The 16,773-nt window shown below is 34.6% G+C and overlaps 1 protein-coding gene across 1 annotated transcript; it reads left to right on the forward strand.

The window, feature by feature from the left end:
* The first annotated feature begins 1,176 nt into the window (after nucleotides 1-1,176).
* On the forward strand, nucleotides 1,177-16,349 carry LOC106869313 (uncharacterized). The gene is made up of 7 exons (XM_014915001.3): nucleotides 1,177-1,385; nucleotides 3,541-4,082; nucleotides 9,747-9,820; nucleotides 10,479-10,590; nucleotides 11,967-12,029; nucleotides 14,433-14,569; nucleotides 15,831-16,349. The coding sequence occupies exons 1-7, from the start codon at nucleotides 1,181-1,183 to the stop codon at nucleotides 15,934-15,936; spliced, it is 1,239 nt and encodes a 412-aa protein (XP_014770487.1). The 5' UTR covers nucleotides 1,177-1,180; the 3' UTR covers nucleotides 15,937-16,349.
* The last annotated feature ends 424 nt before the right edge of the window (nucleotides 16,350-16,773 follow it).

Here is a 16,773-nt window from a genome sequence, read left to right on the forward strand (position 1 = left end):
GGAAACTGAAAGAAGCCCGTCATATATATATATACTAGCAGTTAAGCCCGGTTTCACCTGGTCAGTTTGGATGATGTGGCTGTAAAACCTTTGTGTAAGCATTAGACTTGTTTGGGCACGCTTATGTTAAAAAACAATTCTAGAATGACTTTTTTGTCAAAACACTAAAAATAACTGACCAAAAAAAAAAGAAAAAAAACAACCAAGATTCAACCAAATCAAAAAATAAACCCAAATACAAAGCAAACAAAATATGGTTAACATATGCAAGGATATGCTTATACACTAGTATGAACATGGGGTGCAATTGGCATTTAATTCACTAAAACCACAATGTGAGACAGGATAGATGCGGGATTCCTCTAATAAATTGATACCTGAATGAATTAGATGGAGAGATGTATTGTAGATTTATTTTGGTATATGTGGGTGCATGGGGAAAACACCGCTGAAATGATGAGAACAAGGATCTTGACGACGATAATGGTGATGATATGATGACAATAATGATGGTGATATCTATATAATTAAATTACATCAATATTTTCTATTAATTTCGTTTTTGCATATGGTCACCATACTCATAAAATATTATTCAAAAGACAATTCAAATTTTTCTTCTCAACATACATCGATATTTAATTTCATAGAAAAAACAATTAGATATCACAAGTTTACTCTTCATTGCTTATCCCACCTCCACCCATACACATATATACTTTCCATGGGATTGTCCCATCTCATGTGCAAGGTCTCTTTGTGTTTTTTTCTTCTTTCTCTTTGCTTGTACTATAACTTATTTGAAATAGAAAATTTCGATCTTTTGTCTTTCTCTTTTATCAAATTTGATAAAACTGTGGAAACTATAACTTCCCGCTCTTTGACCTTTTTTCTGTTTTCCTTTGAGGGAGAAATCAGTTTGCATCATATGCTCAATTTTATTTTGTAAGCTCATCATTCGACTGATATTAAATGCGAACAAATAAATAAATGAATAAATTTGTTTGGGATATGTTTATTTTTTATTGAAATATAATTTTGCTATAAACGATTTATTTATTCACATCATTTTATCGGAGTTGTTTCAGTTTAATATTTCAACTAATTGTTTAGTTAGTTTAGTTTTATTATAATTATGAATCACTCTCGATACAATAGACGGTCCCTGGGTTCGTCAATAATGGCGGAAGGTGGGGGTGATGAAGGCGATGAAAATCCATTCTCTTATAAGAACTTTGTACATACTAAGGATAAAAACATTTTAACACCACAGAATGATGACGAATTCGTAAGATCTTCCCAAGGCAATGATATTTTGGACGGCACTAATGCATTATTTCCCGACAATGATTTCACAAGTCCTGTTTGTCAGCCGGCCGAACAAGGTATATGTTTATAATATCAGTTGTTTTAGATTACTCATTACTCAACTCAGTTTTTTTATCGTCTTTACTTTGTGTTTGCATCCTATATCTTTATTATATTTATAAAATAGTTCATATATATACATGTGTGTGTATATATATGGGCACACGCACACACAAAGGATGTATATAATTATGCAATCTTTTCATAACTTCGCATATAAAACAATATAGTTGTCAGCAATATCACATCTGCTGCATCACTTTTAAGCATAAGATTCAGTCTTATTAATTAAATTGATAACTTAACGAAGATTAATAAGTGGAAAAAAAACTAAAAGGCCATTTTTGCTTCATGAATTTAGAACCTAAAGAGCAATATTTACCATAATGTAATACTATGTGCAAGGTAACAAAAGAATCTTTCACTATACGGTTGCTTGACCAGCAAGAAATAACCATGAAACCTTCCTGGAATCACACCATATCGTCTTAAAAATAAAGAAGATTTTAAACGACGTAGTCTTTGATATATAAAAAGACGGGAAAGTCATGCCTGGAACGTCTTCGATCATAGGTCTGTTTGATCATGGCTGACCCAGAATTAAACAACAATAGCTTCTATAAAGTAAATAATTTCCTTTAATTAAGCTTTATTAACATTATATTTTCATGTATTTAACGGGTCTTTCGATTCATACAATTTTGATAGTATTGTAAATAATGGGACCTCCTCCCCGTCTCAGACATATTGCTCTGTACCTTGCCAGCGAACTTTGTGATAATATCTCAACTTTTAGTATTGTTTAGTATTCTAACAAATTGGTTTAGTATTTTTATTTCTACGGTTTATAGAATATTTTGCATTCTGCTAGGTCAGTATTTTTCAGTATGTGTATATTCTCAATACCAAACTTTAAGTACCAAAGGTGGATTATTCCAGCATCTACGCCCCTTTTCAAATATGAAAACATTGTCTTTTGTTTATTTTTCTAACCCTATTGAAATTTAAGAATTTACACCTGTGTGTTAAAAAATTAAAGGAATTAAATTTTTGCTAAATTGTGTTAATATTAACGATAATTAACACAATACATACATCTTTCTTTCTCTCTCATATATATATATTCATTCTTTAATTAGCAAAAAAGTAACCTACAAAATGTATTTTAAGCTGGACTCCCCAGTGTACAACCGTCTCACTGTTTAGTCTGATTTTCGTTTGTTATTATATTATATATATATATATATATATTAACGTCGATGTATAAAGTCATATATTGTTAAATGTGGGGGACAATGGACATGGCCAAGTCAGTAGTAGAAAGCCAGACTGGTTGCTTTATAGCTCATTGTTCTTGGGTCAAATCCTATTAGGATCGTCTTTCATCTTTCCAAAACCAAAATAAAAAGTATAATATAAACTAGGTTGAGTCAATCGATTATATCCCTCTGTTAAAAAATTGTATATAGTAAAAACATAAAAATCAATATCGATTTCTTTTGAATTGTCACCAGGCCCAGTGTTTAGTCAACAAAATCAACAATGTATTTAGGCCTGTTTACTTCACTATTTATACCCTTTACAATTTATAAGAGTTATTCGATAGCACCTCTCCTAAGAAAGGTTTGCTTTTTTAGAAACTTAATCGTATCATTTTACGTGTGGTTGAGGAGCTTGCTTCCCAACCATGTAATCTTGGGTTTAGCCCCACTGCACGATATTTTTTACTATAGCCCCAGACTGACCAAAGCCTTGTTATTGCATTTGGTAGATGGAAACTGAAAGAAACCCGTCAAGTATGTGTATATATATAAATACACACACACACACGCACGAGTAAGTAGACAAAGGAAAGAAAAAGGTATTCAACACATTTAGTAGGAGTCATATGTATTATTTAAAAACAGTTTGATTCGGTTCCATCCTACTTCAAGTTTCGCAGGCCCCTAACGGACGTCAGAAGCCTGAGAGAGTTGGGCTCCCGTTAGTTCCTGCAGAACTTGAAGTAGCATAGAACCGAATCAAACTTTTAAATAATAATGATAATAATTATCATTATATATAATATTGTCTATTGATATAAAAATATTTGATGGTATCTTATCAAAGTTAATTAGTATGTTTTTCTTTTAGCATTTGCTAACCTATATCTGTTTCAAAAATTAATTTCAGATGGAAAATCAAAACCCAAAAAGAAATCTTCAGATGGAAATCCATTTTCATTCAAAAAATTCCTTGCACATTCTGGTTCTAAGAATCGCCGTCATAATGGTCCTGCACATGACCTACCTGATTTTGTACAGGATCACTACTTCGGAGACACATCTCGAGACCGTAATGTCTTGGATCTGGACCTTCCAAATTGCATTTTGAGTTCTAATTATGTTAGTGGTGCTTCAGATTTGAACAACTCAAAAAATGATTTAAGTAATCATGAAGCTCAGGAAAGGCGCAGGACTTTGTTGGGAGAAAACCAAATTAGGAATGAACTGACAAACACTTCTCCAAATATTGAAAATGATTTATCATTTAAGACTGAGTCAGAAGATTCTCAACCTCAGTTAGCTTCTAGTCTTCCCGATTTTCTTTCTGATGGCGCTTTTGTAAATAATAATGATAACACCCGGTACCCTGCCATAACTGTTCAAGTTAATCAGGGCCGTCAGATGGCTGCCCTGCAAATTAATGGTGATACAGAACTAGAATTGAGAAGAGTAAGTTTGTTTTCTGTTCCTTATTTATCAGTGACAAAATTGTTTTTTATTGTTGTTTGTTTCTTTTATTGGTGGCTTCTTTAATCTTTTTAGTGCTAAACCTACTTGTGACCATCCATACTAAAGTGTTCAGATATAAGTTAAAATCTCAATCCAAATTCTCATTATAACTTGAATGATAATGTAATGTTTCACTTGGAAGCCCTTCCAAAATCTTGATTATATTGAAAATTGATTTAGACAGGTAATCTGTTCATTAGAAGTAGAGTCATAAGAACATCTATCTTTGTTCTTTAATATTACATATGTATCATCATCATCATTAATATATCCACTTTTTCATGCTTGCATGGGTTGAACAAGTTTTCTCTGGCACAACATCTTGCCATACGCTATGTTCCTTTGTCTTTTTCATGATAATCAACATCCTGAGATCATCACTTCTGTCCATGTCTTCCTTGATTTTCTTCTACATTTTCTTCTACATCTTCTACATTTTCCTTTGGCTTGAATACTCTGGTATATCTTTTACCCATTTGTTACCATCTATATATATTGCACATCCATACTAATGCAGTCTTCTCTCTTACACATTATATGTAATACCTCTTAAACTCAGTTTATCTCTCAGCTTTTTGTACCACATTACTGAAGCATATTAACATTATACATCCAGTGGACCATGTATGCTTCATTTCTCTCCATTCCTTGTACTTCCTATGCTAATAGCATACATTGTACCTTATCCTCAAAGAGAGAATGCCCTTATTGCTAGAAAAAGTAGTAGCTCGCTGAACTTTTCTCATTCTGGCTGCTGTATTTTCAGAGTACCTTCCTTCACAGTTTATTAGATTGCCTAGATAACAGAAGCTTTCAATTACTTCTGTGGAACCATCCAAACATTGAAAATGATTCATTTTACTTGTGCTCTAACTGCCAGCTACTCCTGTACATCTATCATACAAAGTCTTCATTCAGTGTCAACCTGTCTGTGATCCCTATGCAACTCTTGTGCATCCATGTTTCACATCATGTACACTATGTGGAGTCCCTACCAACTACTTCTAAGTCTTCCACACACTCTGCTATAAGAACTGGGTCATTGGCATAGTTCCTATAGACAGCCAGTCTTAAATTCCTCTCTTATAGCTTGAATTATAAATAAAAGGGTGCTGAAAACTGAGTTTGATGTGCACTTGCCTGCATGCCAAATTCTTCATTGAACTCATTTCCAACTCTCGATTTGCTGACTGTACTTCTGTACATCGATTGTACCACTCTACACCTAGTTTTCTTAAAGACTACAAGACTGCAAACCATAATATAGGGAGGGTTTTATACCCAATGACTGCTGTAGCAGTATAATACTCTGTCAAAGGCCTTCTCCAGATCAATTAATGCTAAAACCTCCTCTTGAAGTTATTTTGCACAGATCTGAACTGCATCTTATCTAAACTAATTCTCTTTCTAATCACTTGTGCTGATACTCTTTCTGTTATTTTTATAATGAAGTCCATCAATTTGATGCTTCTATGGTTGCTTCTTTCAAAAGCATCTTTGCTCATGAAGCAGTTGTGTATTATACTGCTACAGCAGTCATTGGGTATAAAACCCTCCCTATATTATCTGGTTGATTATGTGAGTGACTAACTTAAGTCCTACTACTTCAGCCACTATACCTGATAGACTTGTTGTTTTCCTCATATTCTATTCCATATGTCTGTATTTCTGAAATGAGATAACAACTTAAATTTTTCTTAAGTGCCTACTTGGAAGCTGTGTTTCTACTTATAGTGCTTTAACACTCTTAATCATTGGATCACTATCTCTAGGACTGTTTATTAATGTAATTTAGGGACATTTCAGTCAATTCCAATAATGACAGCCATATTCTGCTGGAGTCTATATATACCAATCTTATTGAATATTCCATTGTTGTTGCATAGCTCCAATGTTTGAAGAATGAAGTGGTGGTATGTGTGATGTGGTCTGCATACAAAGCTGTGTGTATGTTTTATGGAGGTGTAGGAAAATTGTGTAGTTACAGGTTGAAAATAGCGGGTGAGAGGAATTGCATATTCTGAAAGTGTTACTCTTGTGCACTTCTTAGACCTGACAGCTGGTTTACAAATCATTGTTTTGTATTGTTTCTTAAAAAACAACACAAAAGGTTCTGAGAATGCTTGTAATTATAGGATTCCTGAAGATGATTGTTGATTGAATTAAAATGCATTGCAGCAGACACAAATACTCCAAAAATAAGGCTGATAGCATGAAAATTTGTTATATTATTTCACTTTTGCAAACTAAAACATGAAGAAAAATATTTCCTTCATATTACTGAAGAATAGCTATTCTACATGTAAAGTTACAGGTTCAGTTACTGGTGAAGAATATCATCTTCTGTTAGCTTCTTCATCTACCCAATGTTTACAGCTTCAGCAGCTGCAGTTGTTAACCATTAGGCACCTGAGAATGTTCCTCAGTTGTGCTGTTCCTGTTCTCCCACTTTCTATGTGTTGAATGGCAACCAAAGTGGTTTGAACAGATTCTAATAAAGCATTTCTACAGTATACTTGAATTTTCTTGAGCTTGGAAGCACACACTGCCATTGGAGCATGCTTGCTTCATTTCTTTCTAGTATTCACAAATCTGCATTCAAAACTCGTATTTTGCTTTCAAACAGCATTGCACATTGTACTTGAGAATCATACAATCTGCCCTTTACTCTGAGAGAGAAACCATCTGTCGTTAGAAGAGGTAATACCTCGTTGAACATTTTCCACTTCCTTCCTATTCTGACTACTATGCTTTCATAGTGCCTACCTCCACTACTAATTAGCTTATCTAGGAAATAAAAACTATCAATTACTTGTAAGGAGCTTTATATGAGCATTTGAAGGAATTTATTTCACATGTACTCATACTTCTAACTACTCAGTTGTAAATATAATTTCATCATTGGCCTGTGTGAATATGATTTGCATTGGAAATAGTAAATAAGGTGCCTACTTGTGTACCATGTGAAGTAGTAACTAACATTTTGGACAAGGCCCTTTGTATGTGAAGAGATAACATTGGAGCTACGCAACAACAATGGAATCTTCAATAAGCTTAGTGTACAAACTTACCTTGCACTTCAGTATACAGCTATTCTGTTTTTATTTCTTCCGTTAGTTGTTTTCAAGTTGTGTAGGCGCTGTCATAATTTTTGTTACAATGAGAAAGCCTCTCTACAGTCACTTGAAATAAAGTCCAAGCTCCTTTGAATAAAATTCTCACAGTCTTAGAAAAGGACATGATGGATACTGAAGTCCTTATCCCTGCAGATGGAGGTAAAAAAATGACAAGTTGGTCATGGCTAGCATGTTTTTGATCATAGGTCTGCTTGATCAGAGCTGACTTGGAGCTAAACAATACAGACCAGGTGGGTGAAGTCAAAAGCATTTGCTCTAATCTCCCATCAGTATTTATTATCATTATCTTTTATACAGTTATTCAAATGTGCTGTGCGTGAGAAGACCCGGCAAGCCAAGTAAGATCGTTGCCAGTGCCCCTGGACTGGTTCTTGTGCGGGTGGCACACGAGATGCACCATTTTGAGCGTGGCCGTTGCCAGTACCGCCTGACTGGCTCCCGTAGGATTTTCGAGCGAGATCGTTGCCAGTGCCCCTGGACTGGCTTGTGCGGGTGGCACATAAAAGACACCATTTCGAGCGTGGCCGTTTTCGTGCGGGTGACACGTAAAAGCACCCACTACACTCTCTGAGTGGTTGGCGTTAGGAAGGGCATCCAGCTGTAGAAACTCTGCCAAATTAGACTGGAGCCTGGTGTTGCCATCCGGTTTCACCAGTCCTCAGTCAAATCGTCCAACCCATGCTAGCATGGAAAGCGGACGTTAAACGATGATGATGATGATGATGATGATGATGATGATGATTCACAAAATATAGCAGCATTTCTCTTCCTTTACTGTTGTCAGTAAATTTACTGTATTTTTCGTACTCCTTTATGTTTTTGAATCATAAAGACATTTTCTCCCAAGGTGGGAAGCTGTATTATTGCAGGCATTTTGCAATGAGAAAATTTAATACAGCATTACAAAACAAAAATAAGATATCACCATGCAGTATCCAAGCTATTTACTTGAGTTTTATGAGCATTATCAGTAACATAGTACATAGCTAGTAACTGGAAAAGAATTGTTGAACTTTTAGACAGTAGGATAGCATCATAACATTTTAATAGATAATGATTCTCAATTTTCTTGATTTCTTTATTGACTTTTAATACTATTTTTATATTTAAAAATATATATTATTGATGTTAATTATTCAAGCGTTATCCTAATAAAAAAAAATATACTTAACGTCTAAGGATTTCAAATTAAATTTTTGATACTCGCTGCCTTGTTAGAAAAGCAACATCAGCACCATGATTAATGTTATTTTAATCATTTGGGCAAGTCCCAGAGACATCACTAGATTTGCTTCAGTCTTTATTACTATGAACAGGTGAGCAGATCTTCACCAGTTCTGCGTATCACGATTGCTCATGTGATTCTTTGTTTTTAACTTTGTGATGATCAGTTGCTTGTAATTAGTCTTCACCACTTCATCTCGTGTCTTCCTAGATCTCCCACTTTAATAAGTTCCATCCATATCAAGTTCTCTAGATTTCTTTATACAACAGACATCCTCCATAAACATCTCATGCCCATACCAGCATTCTCTGTACTCTTCTGTAAAATATAGGTTTCGTGCAGGATGTAAGCCTGAAAAATTTGCATATTTAAAAAATAAATTAACCTATATCACTTAGGTTTATTACTCATATTTGTGAAGTTTTGTTGCTGTTATCTGAATTCAACAAATCATTTTATATTATATAGCAATATCCTAAATCAAACAATCAATTTCTTTTTTTCTCATTATTCATTTAATTTTATTTGGATGTTTAAATTTTTCATGAAATAAGAGAGATGGAATTTTCAAATGTTACTTTAAAAATAAATTAGCACTTTTGTTACCAACCCGGCTGGAACCGGCTCTGGCTCTGAATACAAATGTCTTGTTTTCATAAGTTTTGAATTAAAATCTTTCACCAAACCTTAGTCACAATTTATGTTCCTAACACTAGCTGAATGATAACTAAGTTATTTTACTAAATTCTTAGTTATATTTAAAGTAATTGAAAGAAATACGGAGCATCTCAAAATAAATACAGTAATGAAAGGATTAAAGGGGATGACAGGGGACTGATACGCCTGATAGTTTGCTGTGCTTGAGAAAACATGTCAAGCTAAATAAAATCGTGGTTGTCCTTGCATAGAAGCATGTCCCCTGCATCCCTCTCTTGCAAGCTTGTGAGTGCTGGTCCCGCATGAAAAGACAGTGCTGCATAAAGACATTTTACAGTGAAAAGTACACTGTAAAGTGGTTGGTGTTAGAAAAGGCATCCAGCCCTAGAAACCATGCCAAAACAGATATGGAGCTCGGGCAGCTCTTCAGCTGGCCAGTTCATGTCGAACCATCGAACCCATGCCAACATGGAAAATGGATGTTAACTGTTGATGATGTTACTTTTCTCTTAAGAAACAAAATAATTAATTAATAGAGAGTGAGATAATACAGTTTTTACTTTAATATAATTTTCTTTCTTACAGCTTCGAGAAGAGAACTGTGAACTGCGCAAAGAACTTTGTAAAGCTCAGCAACAAGCAGCAAAAGAGGCAAATAGGTAAGCACTTGAAAAGATTTGATTTTGACATGTCTGTTCTTAATGAATGTCTAAATAAATTTATAATGTTAATTGGTTGTTCATAGAAAATTTACTCAGTTATCACAAGTTCACAGTAATTTCTGTGACATCTTTTCTAGAAACTATTTGCTAGGTGTTGAAATATTAGCTTTAGTGAGACATCAGTCTTATGGAACTGTGTTGATAATTAATGCTGGTGGTGAGGTGAAAGTTGGTCATGTTTGTCTGTCTGTAATGTTTTCTAAGTAGTAAGGGTGGTGAGTTGGCAGAATCATTAGCATGCTAGGCAGGATGCTTAGTGGCATTTTGTTCTGAGTTCAAATTCTGCCGAGGTCAACTTTGCCTTTCATCTTTTTGGGGTCAATAAAATAACTACCAGTTGAGCACTGGAATTGTAGTTGACACCCCCTCCCCCACCAATTGCTGTTCTTGTGCCAAAATTTGAAAACAATATTTTCTAAGTAGTTGTTATATACTAAATCAGTTTTAAAATATAAAAACTGCCATCAAAATGACTTTGTAATGTAAATTCCAGTCTAGAAGAGAAGATTACTGGAGCTGAGGTACAATCTAATTAACTACAGTATTTAAATTGTGTGCTAGGAAATATTAATCTGAGGTAAATATTTATTTTTAGAGTCAACAAAGTTCTGAAAGAGATGGAAGAAAAACAGAAGTGTGAAAAACAAGAAACAGAGGACCTGGAGAAGATCATCCAGCAAGTGGAGGCAAATCTTGAGACAACCACCGTGAGTTACAGGATAAATAGTAATTTTTACTGGGAAACCCCAACCACTTCATAATTGTGAAGTTTCTATAATGTAGTGAGAATAAATTACTTATAGATGCCTTCTGCATGAAAAATATTAAATTAATATTGACAAGTAGGAATTAAATAGCATAATTAGAAATAGTTATGCAGTGGAGTAAAATATTAGTCAATGAATATTTTCTTTTTTTTTTTCTGACTAGGGGGAGGCATGGGTGTGTGGCTAAGAAGTTTGCTTTCTGACTGTATGGTTTCAGGTGTCTTCTACTGTTGCTCCAGGCTGACCAAAGCCTTGTGAGTAGATTTAGTAGGCAGAATCTGAAAAGCTTGTTGTATATATGTGTTGTCCTTGTTTAGATATCACATTCTGGTTATAAATTAGCGTCATTGTCATACAAACAAGTTGTTCATTTCCAGTCTCCCATGAAAAACATGTCTAACCATGGGGAAATATTACCTTGCTTGGAAACAAGCAAGGGTTGATGACAGGAAGGCATTTAGCCATAGAAAATCTGCCTCAACGAATTCCATGTAACCCTTGCAAGCATGGTTAAATGATGGTGGTGATATTTCATGGAGGAATTAAAAAGCTAATTAGAAATAATTACACAATGAAGAAAAATGATTTTAGTCAATAGCAAATATTTTTTTTCCTAATTAATTTTTTAATGCTCTCAATTTTAATCCTTTAGCAGTTTAACTGGCCATATCAGGCCCAAATATTCTACCTGTTTTATGTTCAAACTGGCCAGATCTGGCCTTTTTACACCTACCCTACAATGTCATTCTAAAAATAAACAATCACATCATCAAAATCTTCAAGCTATGAGATAATGCATGATTAATTCAAAACAATGTGAATAAATAAGCATTGTATTTGATAAAAACACTAAACTATTGTTTGTCAAGGCAGGTGGTGTCTCAGCTATTTATGCTTCAAACAATAACGTTTGTTTTACAATAACCAATATACAATTTTATGTACTTTTCGTTATGATTCTTTCATCATTACATCAGCAAATGCAGTGAAGTCATTGCTTTTGCAAAGAGGTAACAATAATGTACGGAGTTGTTTTATGTATTTGCTTAAATAATTGTTCATTCTTTTAAACACCATTTTTTTCATGCTATCATGGCTTGGACAGGATTTGAGGATGGACTTTAGAGTTGAATGCTCTTCCTGTTGCCAACCCTTACCTGTTGTTCAATGAAGGGACTTCTTTTTTATATTCATGCACACAAACAAATACACATGCATACCACACAGCCATGCAGTCAATTCACTTTACTCTTTGACAAAAAGAGAAAGAAAACTTGTTTCTCAAGAGTGTCAGTAAATCTATTTATTTATTGCAGCTTCGTGCAACAAAAGCAGAATCTATGGTGTCAAAATTAAAACAAGATATGAAATTACTGCAGGTAATTTTTTTTTCTTTTTTTTTTTGAACTTTCACATGTAATTTGAAGAGTGGAAAAATTAATGCTTTTCTCTTCCTAAAAGAAGTCTATATATTAAAGAACAAAGATAGATGTTCTTATGACTCTACTTCTAATGAACAGATTACCTGTCTAAATCAATTTTCAATATAATCAAGATTTTGGAAGGGCTTCCAAGTGAAACATTACATTATCATTCAAGTTATAATGAGAATTTGGATTGAGATTTTAACTTATAAACATACTGATCTTAATTTTTCAACGTGTACATATACATGTATATATATATCAAGAGAGAGAGAGAGAGAGAGGCAGGGACATGGCTTAGTGGTTAGGGTGTTGCACTTACAATCTCTAGATTGTGATTTCACTTCTTAGTCCAGGTGTCACGTTGTGTTCTTGAGCAAAGCACTTCATCTCATGTTGAATTACTCTGACACTTGGTACACTCTGCTTGGCAATCACTCTGACACTTGATGCTTGGTACACAGTGCACCTGTTCAGGCAATGTTGATTTGATGGAGAGAGTGAGCTAATTTGCAGCACAAACATTTGATCACTATAAGCAAATCAATTGTGCAGGTCGTTTGGCAAAATCTGAACGCTCATATGTTGTCTTCGACAGGAGAGTCCTTGATGGTGTGTATGTGTCTGTCAGTATACATGCATTTTTTTGTGATGACTGACACACGCATCTAAAGACAGAGACATACAGAGAGACAGAGATGGGCCTGAGGCGTGTGTGAATGTATGTCTGTCTTAGTATATACATGTGACTGTACTGCCCAACAGTGAAACGTGCAGATTTTGAAAAAGTGTAGTTTAGTTGCAGCCTGGATGTTGAATGAGGAGGTACAGGTTTCCCTTCCTATCTGTACATGAGCCAACACATTCTACGCATGCATTACAGATTGAGTTCAAGCCCTCTAACAACACTGAGGGGTGTGATGTACCTAGAGATTTCTCTAGGTCTCGAAAATAGTCTGACTGCCCCGCATGCATGGGGGCATAAACAGCCACCAGCCTGAACGACTTACCACTGTTGTGCGTCACATCCAGGACGAACAGCCTGCCTTCCAGATCAACAAAGATTACTCTTATCTCTAAACTCAGATTTTTCCTGAACAGAACCGCAACACCCCTCCCCCTTCAAGGTCAACCTGGAGAAATAAATTTCTCATAGCCATTTAGGAGGGGAGAAAAGCCTCTTGGTCCATTCAGCCAGGTTTCTGTAACTACTATTGCATTCAGTCTATGTGACATGAGGTCATTGAGGAAATGTCCTTGTTTCCAATCTGACCTCAGGTCATGAACATTTAAACATCCTATGTTAAGTGTAAACATGATTTTGAAAGAGTTTAGTTGTGGCCTGGATGTTGAACAAACAACAGTGTTCTCTTCGAAGTACCACTGTTTGGATTTTCCTTTTCATCATAGAGAGTTGTAGTTTAAACAACATTAACAATTATCACTATTTATGTGCTGAAATATTATTCTGGTTTTTATAACCAACATGAAGATTTGGCTGATTTAACAGCACTCACAACACTCGCAAATATATCTGGAAAAAAAAACGTTATTCTGGTTATTTATAAAAAAAAGTGCCGATCTCTAACTGTGGAGGGAACCTGTGGTAGAGGTAGACTCAGGAAAACATGTGACGAAGTGATGAAGCATGATCTTTGAACTTTGAGCCTCACAGAGGCAATGATTAGTGACGGAGACTTTTGGCAATATGCTGTGCTTGATAAGACTTGTCAAGCCAAGTGAAATCGTAGTCGTGGCTGATGTTGGTGTCATGTAATTGGCACATAAAGAGCACCATTGGAGTGTTGGACCTCGCAGAGGCAAAGTGGCTGAGTTCCTTTCAAGCATTGGGCCTCATGGAGGCAAAGTGGCCGAGTTCTTTTGGAGCGTTGGGCTTCACAGAAGCAAAGTGGCTGAGTTCCTTTCGAGCGTTGGGCCTCACAGAGGCAATGACCAAGACCTTTGGCATTATGTTGTGCTTTAGAAGACCTATCAAGCTGAGCAAAATCACAGTCATGGCAGATACCAGTGGCATGTAAAAGCACCCATTGCACTCAGAGTGGTTGGCGTTAGGAAGGGCATCCAGCCATAAAAAACCTTGCCTAACCAGACTGGAGTCTTCTAGCTTACTAGCCCTGGTCAAACTGTCCAACCCATGCCAGCATGGACAACGAACGTTAAATGATGATATATATATATATATATATCTTTGTCTTTTTATATATGTATTAATTTTCTATATATGCAGATTACTTTTTTTTTTTTTTGTAGGCTTACACCTTTCAGCTTTTGTCTGAAGATAACAGTATATGTAACAGTGACAGTTTTCTAATTTACCATTTTTCTGTTATTAACTAGAAACAAATACAAACTCTTCAGAAAGAAAATGAAATATTACAATCTGGAGATTTAGGTACAGCATATCTAAAACAGAAAACATTTTCTGCTTCTGAGCAATTAGCAACAGTTGCAGCATCTGCTGAACAGTCTTTAAGGTAAGTTCAATGTATTTATATGCCTTAACTTTGACCTGAGATTAAATGAAACTGTTTTTAGATGAATGGACACTTCTAGTTTATGTGTTCAAATTCAACTATATGTTAGTAGTGATGTACCTTTAAAATTGAAAGCTTTCAACTATTTATGTCAATCTATTTAATCCTCTCAGACTTGGGTCCTTTGTCTAACTTTACCCTTCACCTGGGATCTTGAGCCAAACAATAAATAGTTGCATATACAGCTCAAGAGTAATGATTGCAGGCAAACTAATGCAAGAATCACATAAAAATTTTGGAGAATAACAATAATAGGCCTTTCTCTTAACTACTGTATTTGTAAGGCAAACTAATGGACAAAACCACAAAAAAAAAAAAAAAATTTCAGGGGAATAACAATAATAGACCTATCTTTCTACCACTATTTTTGTTCACTTGAACTGCTACTTTCCTCATCACTTTCACCAGGTTGATTCTCTGAATCACTATTATTGCTGACGTAGGTGTAAACTCCTCGGCCAAAGAATATCTTCAGTAATTTCCTCAACAGCATTGAGTCTAGGCTTTGTTCATTTACAATACAAAGTTCTGGATTCATCACATACACATTTCATTACAAAACTAATTTTGTTTTTTGATTAAAAACAAAAGTAAACAGCTATGGGGAACATCATTAACAGTAATAAACACACTTTACTCCAAAGCTGCAATGTGATCACTTGTCTAATTTTAGTATTTTATCTTTTTCTGTGTGTTGTTCATAATTGCTTTAGTGGGAATCCATGAGAGATGACATTTAAGCAGTTCCCACTATAGCAGGGATACAGCTTGACAAGGTTAATTTAAAGAGGATATTACATCTCCATGTAGCTATCATCAATATTGAGGGAAGGGATAAGTTGATTACATCTCAATCCCAGTACTTGGCTGGTACTTTATTTTATTGATCCCAGAGAGAAGAAAAGCAAAGTTGATCTTGGCAGGATTGGAACTCGGAGCATAATAGTGGAGAAATGCAGCTAAGCATTTCATTCAACACTAATAATTCTGACACTTGCCTCCTGTCTTGTTATGACCATGATATTAATGCATAAACTTGTTTTTGATATTTGTGACTATTTTTTAAAATATAGGTTGAGAAATTGTAAAATGAACAAAGTTAATTGAAATAATTACATTTTTTAGTATTCATAAAAAAACTACCTTAACCTTTTTTTTTGGGGATGTAACTAACATGAACTTTTTTCATTTCATTTACTAGACAATTGCTGAGTGGTGTTGATTCTTTGAGAATGCTATCGGCTGTTTTAGCCTCAGCAGATAAAGTTCAAGAAGAAAGTTGTGATAACCAGAAAGGGAACAGTTGAAAGAGATGTAAATATAAGCGAAGAAAGACTTTTGCCACAAGTTGTTCTCACAACAAACTGGTTTCCCCTTCTAAGGTTTATTTTACAAAGGAAATTATGAAAAGACTACTTTCAAAATCATTTGAATATAGTTTGGAAGAAAGATAAATAAAAAAAAGGACAAGCTATTGTATAAAGAAAGAAAAAGAATGCAATAACTGATAGGCTGTGAGGATCATGTCTCTGATTGACTGATAATATATGCTTAAGGGATTTGTCCAAATGTTTTTGTAATTCCATCCTGTCAAAGTGATTCATTTAATTTTTTTTTTTTTACACCCCTGCCTTTTTATTTTTTGTTAAATTATTACCGACTGTATGAATTATACCACATACGTATATTTTCTCTTTTATTACATAACTATTGTACCTTATTCTGTTCTTTGTTGTTTTTTGTTTTTGTTTAAACTACTGTCGTTAAGGGCTGTTATCACTTAGTATGCAGCAAGATTCCAAAATATTCTATAAAAGAAAATTAACAAAGAATTACTATAGATTACTGAAGTTATTTCTTAGGTCCTTGAATTAACAAAATTATGTTACAGCATTTAATAAAATGAACTCCATAAGAAAGTATATTTATTAGTAGAAAAATAAGCCAATTCTTCCTGTTTTGCTGTTGCAACTATGAACAGTTATCTGCCCTCTATACCAAGTATTATTCTCTCCTTGCTATATTCTTCAAATATCTCTAAATTGTCAAGCTAATAAAGAAGCCTCTACAGGTTGATCACTCACCCTACTAGAAATAGCAGCCAAATTTCCTTAAATCATACCCTACCATTCTTAAAACATAAA

Source organism: Octopus bimaculoides, chromosome 1 (genome assembly GCF_046866305.1).
Source record: "Octopus bimaculoides isolate indiv1 chromosome 1, ASM4686630v1, whole genome shotgun sequence".
NCBI lineage: Eukaryota > Metazoa > Mollusca > Cephalopoda > Octopoda > Octopodidae > Octopus > Octopus bimaculoides.